This window comes from Falco punctatus (assembly GCF_963210335.1).
Source record: "Falco punctatus genome assembly, chromosome: 5".
Classification (NCBI taxonomy): Eukaryota; Metazoa; Chordata; class Aves; order Falconiformes; family Falconidae; genus Falco; species Falco punctatus.
In genome coordinates this window covers 38,184,159-38,201,103 of record NC_137584.1, presented here as the reverse complement: position 1 = coordinate 38,201,103, position 16,945 = coordinate 38,184,159, and the positions used below count along the sequence as shown (strand labels likewise).

Sequence of the window (16,945 nt, the reverse complement as noted above, 5' to 3'; positions counted from 1 at the left end):
TGACATGGTTGCATTTTACTCATGCCTTGTGTTTATTCTCCAGCACAAATCTGCAGCATGAAGGGCCACTGACCTGGTTCCCAGATGGTCCCTGGCCCTTAGATGCTGGCTGTGAACTTCCTTTCCCCACCCTTCTGCCAGCCAGTCCTGCCTTATGTTTTAAATAAAGTCATGTTGTCAGAGAAATCACAACCTCTTTAGAGATCATCACAGAGCAGTGAACAGGATCAGCTATCTAAGTTAAAGGGATGTGCTTTGGCTTCACAGTCACTGTAGTAAGAAGTATTTTGTAGCTCAACCTGAAAGGGTCCAGCAGTAGTTTTTGAAATAACCATAAAAAACCCTGCTTGTCTTTCCTCTGCATGTTCCTGTGGACTAATCAGGGGTGCCTGGATGGGGTACCTGCCCATATTGAAACTCAGCAAGCTTAGGCAGGTTCATGACATTCTTACTGCTGTGAAGGACATGCACCAGACCTTCAAGTGTGGTCCTGAGAATGCGACTTTCAAGAGACAGCATAGGTTTAGCCAGAGACAGTCTCTTCTAACCTGTCCCACAGCCACAGAAGAAGATAACCTGGTGGGCCATATCTGTTGCAGACATGCACCTTGCTTTCTCTGGGTATTCCAATACTGAAAGAAAATTTCCAGATACAGACTTTGGAGGTCAGGAGCTCTGTTTGCATGTTTGCAAATAAACCAAACAGGAATAAAGCTTAAAACGTAATTGCTAAAGTATCTTCCCTGGCACTGCAGTTCCCTCCTCTGTCCAAGGAAAATATTCATATTATCCGAAAAGCACAGTTGTCAGAGATGGGATCACATCCCTTTTTTCTGATTCTTAGCTGACTGCAGGACTATGTTCTTGGCAACTGGACTCTGACAGCAAACAGAATGATTTCTGTTTAAATGTACACACATATGGACTGGTATGCATGTGCCAGCCAGGAAGACCTATACAATTAACCTGTGAGATATCTAATTAAAGAATAACTACTTTACCTTTGTGACTCTCCGTTGAACGTTGTTTTGATCAATGAAATGCCACATGCCTCTTCATTCTTACCACAAAGGTTTTTATTGAAAGGTGATGTACCTGAAAGAGTGCAAACAGAAAATTTATGTCTTCCTGCAAATGAAGGAACTGCAAAACAGTTCAGGAACTGTTGTAGCTCCTCCAGTTCTGGAGTAAAATTTATACCTTCTATACAAATATCCTATACCAAATCTTTGGTTTGTTCTCTTTCTTTCTCTTGGGTGGGGGGAGACCTGAGGCCAGTTCTATGACTCAGTCGTGAACATCTGTTAAGTTTTTGTAAAAAAAGGGAAAAAAAATCAGTAGACTGTTTTACATGCTGCTTGGACAAAGTTCAAGAGACTAATTTTGACTGGACTGATAATTACTAAAGTTATGGTGTTATATCTGAATTTTGGGTAGGAATATAAGATCAAATGTGTCACAAACTGAAATTGTGTAACAAAGATGATTAGAAAAATGTCATTTATACTGAAACCCAAGTTTCTGGATGGGCTTTTGCTAAGATTTATCTACCATAAGCTACCCTTTGAAATTCTGGGGTTTCTGAATCACATACTGATTGGTGATGTAAATGTGTGTCCTGATTCTCAGTACCCTAGGATACTTGATGGCCTCTCTGAAATGAATCAGTAGTCTTATTCCACCACCCAGAAGACACCACAAAAATGCCAGCAAAATTGATGAGAAATGGCGGTCTGTTATGGCATTGGAGCAAAGTATCCAGTCATTGCATGGACATAGGAATGAGCATTCTTTAGAAAAAGTTTCTTTATGAAAACATTTTGCAGTGAAAGTAAGTTTTCCTTGCTGCTGCTTTGATTTTGTGAAAAGCATGGAGGTTAGTGTTCCACGGCTGCAAATTTGGTTTTACCTGCTGTCAGTGTTTATTTGGTATCTGTATTTGCTGTGAACCTGGCTGTGGTCTCCAGAGGCAAAGGTCGTCCTCTGCGTGATCTGCATAAAGATGGTGACAACGAAGTGAACGTGGGGAGGCTGTTCTGGATTGCAGTAGCAAGAAGAAATGGAAACAGAGAGTGTGTTAGCCTTACAGCTGCTGCTCACTGTTACCCCGGTAGGGCTACGTGCAAGGGGAAGCTTCTCACTTCCCTTTGGTTCTAGCTTCTGTGAAAATGCCAGGAGAACAATCTGGAAACAATGTTGGTCTGAGATCCAGTTGTGAAACTGCAAGAAATTCTGATAAAACCCTTGCCTGAAGGATGCTGTTTACTGCAGGACACCTCAGTCTGGGAGTTAGATCCATGCTACAGGAAACAGCAATGACTGGAAAATAGGTACTAGCAAGGCCTGCTAAGTTATGTTTACACAATATCCACAATAATTTTACATAACAAAAATGTAATAAGGTAAAGATGGGTCTTTGGGTAATGCCCTTTCTCACAGAATGTCAACTTAAATAATTATTTATATTGATTTTTTCTTTTTCAGCACTACTTCCACTGTGTTTTACTGACCCTAAAGTTACTCACATCCTCTTATAATTTCTGTAAATTTCCCTCCCTCTTTTCTTGCAGCAACGGCTGGTAGTGGATGGATGGAGACTGCTGACCAGAGGATAAGAATTATGCAAACAACATTCTGGTTCTTTAATCTGTGAATCTTGCTTATAAAATCAGCTTGACTGTTAAAGAGATCCTGCTGTGCCAGAAGAAATTTTCCTTTCATTTTAAGGTGTCAACATGTCTGCAGCCAGTCATTTGACCCAGACTGCTTTTGCTTTCACAGGTCTTACTCCTTCTATACATTTATCTAATTACTTCTTTGGAAATGATGACTGTCCAGGGAGCGACCTGATCACTTCATGCCTCATCAAACACCTGCAATCATTTCATCAGCCATAACCTCAAACCCTATCCATTTATAATCCATAGTCTGTAGATGTAATATATTTATGCTGTGTAGTACCTATAAATAATGTTTAAATTATTGTTTGTTTACCGGCCGGGGCTATGTGCAAATCATTAGTATCAATCACGTATGTACACTTATTTAGCTTACTCTCATAATTGTAGTCTCCTTGCAAATCTTTTCCATTCTGAATTCAGATGATGCCTCAGCTCCCGCGCTGGAGACTCAGCCTCAAGGTGATGAAGAAGGTGAGCATCAACAAGAACTTAATGGTGTAGTATTAAAGTCGCAGTATGGACCATACACTACAACATCAAATGCTACCTTAAGAATTGGTTCGGCTGCTGGGCAGTTGCAAGAAATTGCAAGCATCTGTACCTTTTTCCAGATAAAGACAGCAAATACAATAGAGTCTTTACTTACAAGCAACGAATTTTATGTGATAGTTTTGAGATGACACTGTAGCTATGGAGTCCAACATTAGCAGTTTTAATCGTCACTATTCAGGGCAGAGAAAGATTTTAAACTTGAGCCAGAGTGCAGATTAAAACTGTATGGTAAAATAAGAAAGTTAAAGGGTTAATTCTGTCCTCAGCATATCACTTAGTAATATTAAAGGCTGATGTTTTGTCAGGCTTATTTGTGTCTGAGGAAATTTGGTGCATTGTAAATGCAAAGCTCAAAGCCTACATACAATGATAATCTTATATTGTGGCTGCCTTACCACTCACTGCAAATCTCACAGAATCTGATCTGAGGCTGTTATGTGCTTTGGGTCCACACTGGGAGATTTTTATTCTGATAAAACATAATTTTAGTCTAAAAGTGTTTCTTTCAACCTTATGTATGAATGGGGTCAGGAAGGAACTATTCATGCCATTAATAAAGTTTTTAACTGTACTAATAATGCAAACCAGTGTGCCCTTTTCTTTTTTAGATCCATGTATCTTTAAAACTAGACACTTATATTTCAGCTGCTAGTAACTTTAAAAAAATACTGTAATATTTTCAAACATTTTCTGTTTTTTTTTTTTTCTAGATATAGCTTCTCGTTATCCTACCTTATGGACTGAGCAAGTTAAGAGTAGACAAAACAAAACAAATAAAAGCTCAGGTAAGAAACTTGTGTTGTCCTGACTTTGCAAAGCTCCTGTGAAGACATGTATTAAGCCTAGTTAATACTGAAGTCATTTAAGTGAAAGCCATTTTAATAACTATTATGCTTCCACTCTCGTCATATGATAGCGACTAACTGATTTGCATTGTGATGATTTTGTAGGTTCATGCGTCATATGTTCCTTTTACATGGAAATATTTTTGGCTAGGCTTTACTAGGTGTAAATTGATATTACTCCACTAAAGTCTCTAGCTCACATCTAGCAACTGTGAGTAGATCTGACATAAATTTCTGCATCCTCTTTAATCCTCTGCCTCTTTGTTATCTACTTGTATTTTCTTTTTTGTTTGGGTGGCGTGTAGCAAGGTGCTTGGAAAATGACAGTGAGTTACATGTGTTTGGTGGTAATACTTAAAAGGAAAACCTGAAAATCCTATTAGAAACCAGCTGTCAGTTAACAGAAATTTGAAAGGCAGCGTTACTTGCTTTTTGGTACAACATTCACCTGTTATTGACAGACTGATCGCCAGTTCAGTGTGAATTAATTATGTTGCCTCTTTTATAATTGTGATTTTTGGCTTTTTTTCACCACTCTTCAGAATTGAGCTTTGTAAACCTAGGCTAGGAATGTCAGGTGAATATCCTAAGAACGAAGCCTCTAAAATATTCAGATACATTCAATGCTTTGGTGGACTATACGTTTTGATGTCTTCCTCACTGTTCCTTGCTTTCATTGGAATAAACTTTAGAGAATCTTCTTGAGTTTCCAGTTTCTTTTTCTCTGGAAAAAAGTTTAATTTGAAAGGAAACATTGATCATATAGGTTGTGATTCAGTACATCACCCAAAAGAACACTTTGGATCCAGTGGAAATTGTTTTACATTAACTATTGTGCTTAAATATTCTGCTGAATTGAGCCCAAAAGGATTTAAAAAAGACAATCATCACAAGAAAGATATACCCTTACTAAGAGGTTTACAGATTACTGTTATAAGCTATTTTTAACATCAAAGCAATAATTATTAATACTTTTTCCTCTCCTTGATTCTCCAGTAGGCACTTAAGGGAAGAACTTTAAACAGGGTGTAGACAAGAGTTTGAAGCAAACACTTGCTGTGCTGGAGATTTATTCTATAATTTTTTTTTAGTCAGGGTTAGTAAGAAGAGAATTCCTTTGGGATTTCTGTCGTGTAAAATATGTGTATAGAAATACGTTGCTTTTAGGAGTGTTTATTTAATTGTTACGGTCCTAGAGACTAGATCTAAAGCAAGAACTCTTGAGTTTGCAGTGCAGCTGCTGGAGGCCAAAACTTCAACATGCACATAAAAAACCAGAAAACCACTAAAGAAAAGGTGGGTTTGTTATTGGAAACTTGTAACCTTCAGTCCATCTAAAGACATATTTACAAAGGAAGAGAAACCAGAAGCATAGTCTGCTTGTCTTATGGTTGTTAGCCCATGGTGCATTAGCATCACAAGCACAATTGTGTTGGATTTGCTAACCACAGGACTTGCTCACAACTGCATTATGTACAGGGGATCTCTGGAGGGCCGGGAGATACTACAGTCTGTGTTGACATGCCTAGACCAGCAGAAGTAAGTCAGCAGACACTACATAGCCAGCCTTGCTTTAGTTTGTAGGCATAGCTGATGTGCCAGAAGGGACCACTGCTTTCTTTGCTGTAACTTCTCTTGTCTATGTAATATGACATAATCAGTCAAGACGAATCTTGGTGCTAAAACCAGTGTCTTCACCGGCTGTGCTAGGCAGCAGCTCTTTTCCAGACTCCAAAGTGTAACATGGGCATTGTTTTGATTGCTGAGCCTCACTGTAAACAGGTTTTCTAAGGTGCCAAAAAAACTAGGTTAGATTTTCCCCTTATTACCTTTTGGTGTGGTGCCAAGGCTTCTGGGAACATCCACAGGGAATAAACTCTGGGCTTCTATGTGTATAGAATAGGAGGGACCTCATTACTGAATCCACTGGATTGTAAACTAATGACCTTTGGACACGCAGGCTTCAATATAAGGGATAAATACAGATTTCTTCTTCACTCAGTTTGCATAGAAAACTCTGATTCAGACTTGGTCATACAAACCCCACAAAGCTTATTGAAAGATATTTGCCTGAGTAAAATGAGAAGAATTTATGTCTGCATATGAACTCTGTTTATAAAACAAAAGATGAAACCAAATTTATTTATAATGCACTAAATTTTCCTTTCTTCTATACTAACCCCAGTGCTTTCAAAGAAATTTTTCAGGTGCAAATAACACTATGACCTAGCCCTGCCTGTAGAAAATAAATAAAGAAAAATAATATTGCTAAAAATTTCAGGCAAACTCCAACTATACTACTTGAAAGCTGACTATTTTAGTCTGTATTGCTTTTGTTTTTTCTAGTTTCTATCTGAATATATGTCTTACTATGTTATGGTCATAAAGAAGCTTGGCTTGACCTTAAGAAATCCATCTCCTTAGCAGAATGTTTTGTGAGTTTAGGATCACAAATGAATACATTGAATTTATTGTACTCATCCTGAAATGGGTTTGCTTTCTCTACTCTGCAAATTATTAATTACTTTTATAATTAACTAGTAGAATCAGCATAAGCTTTTAGGTTTTGGAAGATAGAAAATAATGGCTCAGGAAATTCTAGTTTATATTAGTTATCCAGTGTTTTCATTTGATTAAATCATCCTACATTAATTTAGCACGGAGTAATGGCATTTGGAAGACTTACAGATGCAGGGCATGAAATTACTGGATTATATATCCATGCTCTATAATGACTTCTAGTGCATTTTTTTGTTGTTATTGTTTCAGAGAAATAGGCCTTTTCTGCTCACTAAAAGCATTTGTAGAGTGATTTTTAATCTATTAGCTTTTGATGACAAAATGTTACTGCTGGCAAAACCCTCAACATCCAGTCATGTAACAACAGCTCTGTTTGGAGTGGTGGATTTGGGTAGAAACATCTCTATTTTAGCTCTTTTTGTATGTTAAAGATGATTTTCAGAATTTTTAAAGATTTTTTCTTTCCAGAATTAGAAAAAAAGTATGCATCTGCTTGCTAAAATAACACAGTATTTGCTGATATTATGTTTTATACATATGCCTTTGTGCCTTTGCAGGTATTTTGAAAATATTTTGTTTCTTCTGGATTATTTTTTTTTTTTTTACCCCTGCACTGCTCATTTCTTCCTCCATTTCACAGAAACTACAGTGGGTTCACCAGGTCAGATTGACAAATATAAGTATTATAGTAACGGCTATCAAAAATAAACAGAAATGCACTGAAAACACTGACTGTGAGACAATATGGGTTCCAATTAAGCCATGGGAATGCAGCAGCCTACATGCTGCTGTCTGTGTGAACTCCATGACTAAACTCCTGCTGTAGGTTGTGGGGATGCAGGCAGCGACGTCAGTGGAGCCTAGAGAGCAGCCACCTCGTTGTAAGGGCATCACAGACACTTGGCCAGTTAATGAGAGAACTGCACCCCACTGAGTGCAGTCACTCGTTTAGTTCTCTAGCCTATATGAAGGGATCTATGCTTTAGATGAACTTTATCCCAACCCGCTATCGGTTCAAGATCCAGGTACTATTCTTTCAGAGCTTTGTTTTGTTTTTTTTTTTAAAGACCAGAGGATAGAAAGTTTTTTGCCTCGAAAAAACTGGATATTTTGGACCCTGTCCACAGCAGTTCCCAGTTACTGTAGTTCACAGCTAGGTGCAGCCTTGATGTGGGTGGAGAACGCTACATGACAGCGCAAATACTTTCCCATCGCCTAACAGGGAACACACAGTTCCCTGAGAGGTCAGGTTGGACTGCAGATCTCTTAGATTCTCCTTGCTGCATCTGCTCTACCAGCAGTTCATATCCCCGTGGGATTCTTGGGAAGCAAGTGTGGCATTTTCAGGGGATGTATGCCCTTTTTTGAGTTTGAGTATAGGCAAAGGAAGAGTAGTTTAATCCTTTTCACAATAGCCAATGGAAACTTAGGATTCATTTTATTAGCTTGAATTTAAGAGCCAATTTTTTTCTAATCGTCTGTTGTGACTTCTGTGAAAAAGAAATAGGGTGAGTTTAACTGGTAATATTGTTAATGTCAAAAAAATTCTTAAAGTACTGAGTAATTTCTAAGGACTGTCTGTACACCACACAAATAAGAATTACTCAGTGTGACATTTCATTAATTTTGCAAATGCAGGATGCAAAAAAGTCATCCATAATCTGGAATATCTTTACATATATGCTTAAGGTCTTCAGAGGTTCTGGTGATAATATAATTCAAGTTACAAGACCCAGGGTTAAATAATGTATCATTGGCTAAGACACAGTACAGTTTCAAGTATCTACTATCCAGTTCTATTCTCTTGTTATTAATATTTTGGTGTTCTGTTTCCTTGAAGATTGAATATTATGGCATTATTAGCACTAATTATTTATATGTTCATTCATTAGTTGTGTAGTTTATTTAATGAGCATCGTAAAGTGATTGAAAGATTGGTGTTTGTTTTGTTGATAATCTGGTATGACCAGCAAAATAGAAGACAGGAAGAAATTGTTGCATCTCTTTGTACGTTACTGAACTTTGATTCCTGTGTTAAAATTTAAACACATGAAATGAGTGGGTAGAAATTAGGGCCCCCTCACAGTTAGTGGCAGAACTCCCAGACAGCTTTTGAACAACCATTCATATGCTGGCTACATGCTACTAGTTCACCCAGTAGTTCACATTTCATCTGGATCAGGCACAGACATGTGATATAGCGCTTGTGCCAGCTTCGTGCTTTCTGCCAGTTTGATGCTCATATGCGTTAAGCAGGTGCTAGAGGACAGGCCATATATGATCCGGTATAAAATAGGCTTGGCCCAAAGGAAACCTGTTCTGGCATAAAGCCTGCTGAGGGTCAGGCTGTAAATATTCTTAAAAAAGCAATGCATAAAGTAGTGGATCATATGATTAGGACATTTTTCATGCTGAACAAAGAATCCTAAATCAGAATTCATTGTCCTCTCTAACTATGACTTTAGTGACTTCAGGAGTGCCCAGATTTCAGCCACTGTACCTGGATGCTTTGATAATGTAGAACCATCTTCAATTTCATTTTTTGTTTTAGCTGTGCACATATGAAAGGAACACATAGCTTCTTATTTAATTTTCTGGCACAACGGAGTAGTGGTTTAGTGCTGACCTTCTACTACAGACCATCAGTTTCAGGGCTTTAAAAATCTGTTACAAGATTTTATCAATTAGCCCCAGGGGGCTTGATCCAACAGGAGTTTCGTTCTCAAAAGAGCATCTGGGAGAACACTGAAGTGCATATATAGTAATGTGGCATAGACTGGCTGCAAATGCAAATGCAGTTAGTGTAATGTCTACTGTGAATACATGAATACATTCTTAGTAGACTAAACCATGGAATTTAAAAGTGATAATGTTACTAGCAATTGCGTGTCTGCATCTATACCAAATAGCTGCTTGCATTTATCTGTCTATACAGTCTGAATCTGTTGCCAATTCTGCCAGTGAGACTTGACTAATGTGACAGAATGACATTGTAAGATTTGAATGCAGTTTTTATTGCCTTGTCATCTGACTAAAGCATTTGTACATTTGAGTTTTTCTCACATGGAAACTATGTTGATTGCCAGTGAGGTTTCTGTTTTGTTAGCTTGCTTTGTTTTGTTTCTCAGAAGCAATTGTTCCAGTGGGATCCCTGTGCACTGATCGTTCCCTGAAAGTCACCTTCTTACAAAGAACCAAGAGAAACCTTGTTCCGTACTCGAATGCTCACATTCATTCCAAACTGAACCTGGCTAACATCCTCCTGCTATGCCTATCCTGGCAGCCCTGAAGTTAAAAAAAAAGCCTGCATGAAAAAACAAACCCAGCATTTTCTTGCAAAGGAAATAAATTTAAGAGTTTGTGTATATGCCCAATCACATCAATTCTAATACACATTCCTTTCTAAGCATAAGAAACCAAATAACTTATAGACAGGAAAATGAGTAACAGCTCAGTGACTTTGTATTTAATTTCATTAATTGTTGCATTCTCCAGATGTTGCTTTTAATATTGACTGAAGATAAATTACCTGCAGTTGAAGATGTGCGAGCTAGTGAGAAAAAACTCAGATCCAGTTGCATGTTCCCAGTTACATTTTTATTACAAATTCATTAGAAATTTTCTAAAACTATTTTGAATTAGGCTTGTTTCACAATGTGGAAATTTGAGATATGAAACAATTTATAACAGAAGGAAATAAAAATAGATACCGTAACCAACTGAGAGAAGAACACAGGGAAGAGGGGAAAGAAAGTGTTTTAAAAGCTACTTGTCTCCATTTTTCAGCAGGGATCCCTAGTAAGTTGTGTGTTGGCCTGCAGAACCCTGGCCAATCATCCATTCTTAAATTTGCTTGTATTCAACATTAAAAGAAGGGCAGGTGAGGACTTTACAGCAGAACATACATGTATGTCCAAAGAGTGCTACTTACTCTGAATGCATTATGTCTGTATTGGACACTCAGAAATTGAATTTAAATGAATATATAGAGTAGGTTTGCATAGGACAATAGCCTGAGTAGGAGTGGTTCATTAATTGCAAACCACTGAATTACACAGCAAATAGTGTTTCCGTGTTTTTACCTCATTTCAGCCCTAAAGACAGTGTTTTGTTCTAACAGTTGGTGAGGTATCAACCACACTCAAAGATGAGATTTGCATTCCCAAACTTGTGATGTAAATACAGCCATTAGCTGTAGCTGGAGAAAACAAGAGCATAGGAGTAAGTTGCTGAAATATAGGCATCTTGTGTCTTCATAAGGCCTAGGGTATCGGATATCTGCCTGGGCTAGGGGCTACAACAGCCTACTGGAAATCTGTGATGCTCTGGTATGTAGGTTTGATAGTCCAGAGTACCTGAAATGGCATTGAATTGAGCCCTAAGAACCTCAGCTCAAGCCCTGAAAGAGAAGTAGAAGGCAGAACTATTGATTTTAAATAATTCTTCAAACATACAAATGGAGTATTAAGTCCACGCATGGATTCTATCAATGGAAGCTCAGTCCACTACAAATGGGCAGTCAGTCTGCCAAATTTTGGACCAAGTCAAATCCAGATATTAATACTGTGAACTTTATAGCTTGGGCTCATCTGCAGGTCAGTTCCCTACACAAGAAAAGGCACTAGCATTTTTTCATGACATCTACAGCTGAAGTCTAAATGTTTTGTGATGGCCACAGATCTGGCTTTTGGGCCTTGTAAAAGTTGTTGGTACTGGAAGACATCAGCTGATAGAATACTTGTTTGGCCCATTATCTCAGCATGTTGTTCATGGAGCATAAAGAGAAAAGTGTTGTGAGGAATTTAAGAAAAACATAGTGAGGAGGAATGGAGGCTCCCAGGCCAAAGTCTTATGGCCTTCTCAGACTCTTTGGATTGGCTCTGGTTGCTGACTCACTAAGTGTTCCCTTTAGAGTTCCTGAATGAACTCAATTATTTGGAATGAAGTATAACTTGTTATTTGTATTTCACTATAAAAACATTGTTAAAAAACTGTTGGGGAGAGAGATGTGTGAGGCACTGTCACGTCTATATCCCCTACTATTTAATTTTTAAATATTTTGAAGAGTAAGAGGTAGTTCTCTTCCATTTTTTTTTATTTTTCTGTCAAGAGTCAGAACAGTTTCAGAGTAGTATTTTTTTTAGAACACTGGTTTCAAGATATGCCTCAGCAGCTGAAAAAGTGGTGGCTTTGAAGCTACTGATTGTTCACACCATTAGGGCCAATCAGTAAATGGTTGTCTTACTTTTCAGCAGCAATTTTAAGTTATATCCTAGTCTTGTTTTAGCTTACACACAAAGAAAGAACGGTATACTTCACCCTCTTGATCTGTGAAGAAAATAACTTGATACGCTTTGGTCCTCTTGCCTTGCCTTGCCTTTATTTTACTTGCCTTGCCTGTCCTAAATTGGTAAAAAAGAATTACAATTTTCTTTCAGTTCTTTCAGCCTCTTCCAAGAAGATAAAACTTTCCAGACACACCCCCCCACACACAGACAGAGCTTGTATATTATGATACATTCTTAATTTTCAGGATGCTGGATCATGCTTATTTTAGTACTGTTCTATCTTTAATAATCCTTTTCACAAGCATTTTCATTTATCTTCAACTTAATTTTACGTATTACTTAAAAACCTTTATAAAGATCAAGCACTGACATTTCCAGTTTTTTCCTCCCACTACAGGGGAAGATCCTCCCATCCTAAGCCATTAAAAAACTAGAGTTCTGTTTTCCATCCAGTTGATGTTCTTTTTACTCAGATGTTCCAGGGTTTTATTAGACCCCCACTGTAGGGGAAAAAAAAAAAAGAAAAAAACCCACCCCCCAAAAAAAGAAAAAGAAAAAAAGAAAAAAATCTCTTTTGTGCAAGGTTGTTAATTTCTGTTTTACTGCACGTGTTAAAAATTTATGCCAAAAGATAGCAATCTTTTCTGACCATTTTAATTATATCACATTACTTTCTGCGGCAAGTAAATGACACAACAGTCCTGCTTGAAGTTCTCCTTTAGTTTTTTGACATGCACTTTCCCATCTACCTTCAGCTTTCCACAGTTTACCAGACATCAGTACACATAATCATAAAAGCATCAGTAAGAATCAGAAATCCTAAGAGGGTTGTCACACTAACAGTCTATAATTTAACAAAAGATGCAAAAAAAAAAAAATATTGCATAAATCATGTTAATGCACAGAAACGTATTGGACCGGATAATATCTAAAGATATAATCTTTCTGAGAAAAAGATAGATCTTTCAGCCAAGACAGTCTGGATCTGGCTGTGGCTATATTGATTGCTGGATGATATATGGAAGGTATGTCTTCCAAATGTTGCAAGCAATTGGAAGTCCAGCAGAGTCGACAGTAAGAGCTGCCAGCCTTCCATCATCATCCCAATGACCTGATAGGAGAAAATGTCCATGTTTCATGCAGAGATGCCTTCCCTTCCCTGGCCCCACCACAGCCAATAACCCTAAAAGCAACAAACATAGACAGTAACCTTTGTCTGTCTTTACTGATAAAGTAAAGGCTAGTTTTATCTTGATTCTGTTGCACTTTCTTGGGAAAGAGGCCCAGGTCAATTGTGAGCATGTAGAATTAGGCATCTAAATTCACAAACTGGCATCTAAACAATTATCTTTTTTTTTTTCCCCCTGAAATATTAAGAATCCAGTACTACTCTTGAGGTCAAGTCAGTAAAAAAAAAAAAAAATTACAAAATTAAAGAAATACCTTCAATGTCAGAGAGCTCTGAGACCCATATGTTCAAAACTTCAGTAAATCGGTGGTTATGCTCTTGAAGAAAAAACTCTGTGATGGAGGTTATTCCATCACTAAGGATATCCACCAAACTCTCTCCTACATTTTGCAAGGTTAAGAACTCCTTATGTCTTCCTCTGTGAGCTGACAAAATCTCTAAAAAATGCTAATATTAAAACCCCCCAAATTTTAAGTTTTGTTCTTAATTAATCAGTCATGCAGTGAGCTTTTCTGGCTAGATAATTCTGGTTTTATAAGACAGACTAGAGCAGGGGTCCTCAAACTTTTTAACCAGGGGGCTGGTGTGCGGATGAAGTGGCAGGAGGTCATCTGCGGCTGCTTGGTTTCCCCCCAACCCCCGGCAGGTGGGACGGGGGGGGTCTGTAAATACCGGGGGCCAGATTGAGGACCCTGGGGGGCCGTATCCAGCCCGTGGGCCGTAGTTTGAGGACCCCTGGACTAGACTGTTCTGAGAAAAGCAATTTTCTTTTTCTTCCATGAGGATAAGTCAAATGACCAAGTATCCATCTTTCCAATAACTGAGTAAGAAGTGTTTTAAAAAAGCCAAATACAGTTATGGCAAAATATTCCCCTGTTAATATCTTATGTGAACTGTGAAATTCTACTGCGTGATCTGTCCACGTTCTGCAAAAAAAAAGCTCTGACTGCTGTTAATGGAAGTACAGACCATGGAAGGACCAGTAACCATGTAAGCCCTGGTGGCTGGAGTCAAAGTTTTGCCTCAGTTTCCTGACGTGCACATTTCTGACAGTCTGAATTGATTTCTAGATGTTCCCTGGTAGGTCAGGTTATGGGCAGTCACAGTGGTTTAAATTTGGAGGGATTTTTAATGAGATGACTTATCACATGTTTTCCAACTTTCTTATTTGCCAAACCATATATCTCTGAACAAACTTCCTGAAAAGACTGACAGCTCGTGCTACAATTGAAATTGAAAAAATTGCCATGTGATGCACAAACATCTTGAGGCTTCATCAGTAACGGTAGCATCTTCCATTTGGTACAAAAGCAAGAGAAATTCAGCTCCTACAGGGAATTCTGTGGGAGGACTGGAATTCACCCCAAAGCCTGTGTGTTGGATACATATGCAATGCGGCGGTTGCATCAGTCCAAACCTTTACTGCAGCATCTGCTTTTATGGACTGTTGAGGTCTCAGGTTAATCCTGTCATCCATGGATCCTTTCCCCTAGCCTGCCCTTAATGCAGTCCACTGGCTTTTTTGTTTGAGACTGGTGTAGAGTCTCCTTTCCATGAAAAGCCACACCAAGGGTCATAATTGGCACAAGGGAACTTATTCTAGTCAAATTATATTGCTAAAGTATGTAAAACCACTTTGAGATCTTTTCATCTGCAAGATGCTCTATATACCCCAAGTACTGTATTATTACTGGCGTCTTTTCTACTTCACTCTGTCCATCATGCTCTGTCCTCTTGCATAGCAAACTGTTCCAGATAAATACTAGATGCAATGTTTTCCCTGCACTCTGCACTGCCTAGAAATAACATTAACTATTGTTGCCATAATGCACTAGATTTCTGTGTTACTGGAGAAGAAGCAGTGGTTGAAGAGACAGACCACTGTTTTTCATTAAGCTATTTTTAATACCTGTTTTAGTTTAAGAACGTCAGGCCAAGTATCTGCATTCAACCACAAATAAAACTATATTTAAATAAGATTAAGGCTGTAAATTAAATTTCAGATCTTAAATTCTCTCGATGCATTACAAAACACAAGAGAAAAAGACAGGGCAAAGCTTAATATACCAAACTGGTTGAAAATGCAGCCTTCTATGGAAAAAATCTCTTCTTAGGGAATTTTTTTAAAAAAGATGCGCATTTTCAGCTGAAAAACTGTATTACAAGATGAAAATTCAAACAACAAAAAAAACTTTCTAAAAGCTGAATAATTTTTGTTCAAGACTCAAAATCTTGATTAGTCGTTGTAATGCCTTGTAGGAGCTGTAATTTTGAAACTTCATTAGTTCCTTCTTTTTCAGGGGCTGGGATCTTTAGGCTGACTATACATACAGGGTATAACGGTCTCTTCCCTTTTTAAAAACTTAGAGATACCTCAGAAAACTTGTAAGCATCTTGGATTTTATTGTTCTCTGGGAAGTTCAACACAAAGAAACAACCTGTTGTAGGGTGGGTTTTTTTGTTGGGTTTTTTTTTGTTTTTTTTTTTTTTTTTTTCCTCCATAAACATACACATTTTTTGTAAAACAAACATTTTGAATGAAAAACATCTTTTCATTTAAAGATCTGGTTTTCCACCAAAGCCAATCACAATGAAATTTTTCAACCAATCCTATTACAGTCATAACAAGTTATGAAAACAATTGTATTATTGCCACTTGAACAGTGGGTTACCTTGTTCCATTGTTTTCTGGTGAGATAGTAATGTTATTTAACTTTACCACTGTTATTGTCTTTCAGTGAGTAATGACAATTATCAAAATTAAAGGACTTTCATTCTTCTCTATTTGGATGACTGTTAGATGCAGTTTTTGTTGGACTAGAATGCATTAGAAATACATAAATTCCTCAAATATGAGGGACCTGTAATGCCCATGAATTGTTTTCCAGTGCACCTAGTTAGATCAGGGCAACAGGCTGATTGATGTTTGGTCTAGAAGCAGAGACATATAAAGTTAAATTAATGCCTCTTGTGCCCCCAAAAGCTGAGGTACAGTTTTGGCAAGAAAGTAGAATCAGAATTAGGCCAAATTTTCAGGTCTGTATTGAGGTAAACTCCCATCAATGCAAAGGCTGATAAGGGTTAATCCTGTGTGATTATGTTTATTTATTATTTAGTGAATTCTTCTACAGTATCCATTACAATGGAGACTCTTAACAGAGGCAGGGCTCTGATTAATTACAGAGGTTCATGACCATCACACTTTGTCATGGTGCAGTTCACCCTTCTATCTCAACACACTGTGCCCAGTTATTCTGGCTGGCAAGGAGGTAGGGACCATTTCTGTTGCTTTACTTACCTAATGGGTTTGGGAAGCAGAAGTGTAAGTAACTTCTGATCTTGGATGTTTCCTCTCTGACTTTCCCAAAATTCCCATCATGTACTTAAAGCCATAATCTCAATAGCCTTTACTGCCTGAAGGTAATGAGAAAATAATTATTCTCATTGCTCTCTTGTTTGCTGAATAAAGGCTACATCCTGCCTAGCTTAAGGGACTTATAATTTTAGTGTTCTTGCAGTTTCTAATCAGGTTTAAAAGGCAATTTAAGATAAATTTTAGGACATGATTTTTAGTTCCTTTGAGTTGATACAACAGAGAAGCAGCAAAGCCAAAATTGTCAGTATAAATGCCAGCGGTTTGAAAGGTCACTTCTCCCCCTTTCCCCACTAGCATCCCAAGTATGAAACAGTGACTTCTAATGCAGTCACACATCCTGTGGTTCATCCCTTTAACTAAACAGTCCAAAACAATAATAACAAATTACTGTAGGAGGAGATGTTTTAGTTTCAGCAGGCATGAAACCTCATTTTACAAAGGGCAGTGTAAACAGGAGGGACTGCACTACAGTTAGAAGGGTGATGCCACTGGAA

The 16,945-nt window shown here is 37.9% G+C and overlaps 1 protein-coding gene across 6 annotated transcripts in view; it reads left to right on the top strand.

The window, feature by feature from the left end:
- SMOC2 (SPARC related modular calcium binding 2) overlaps positions 1–16,945 on the top strand; it is a 149,738-nt gene that overhangs the window by 70,830 nt on the left and 61,963 nt on the right. For 4 of the 6 annotated variants that reach the window (XM_080387972.1, XM_080387970.1, XM_080387971.1 and 1 more), the window contains exons 6-7: positions 3,069–3,152; positions 3,944–4,018. In XM_080387972.1, coding sequence (XP_080244098.1) covers positions 3,069–3,152; positions 3,944–4,018 — 159 coding nt within the window. The remainder of the gene's footprint in view (positions 1–3,068; positions 3,153–3,943; positions 4,019–16,945) is intronic. The other 2 variants (XM_080387974.1, XM_080387973.1) reach the window with 1 other exon arrangement.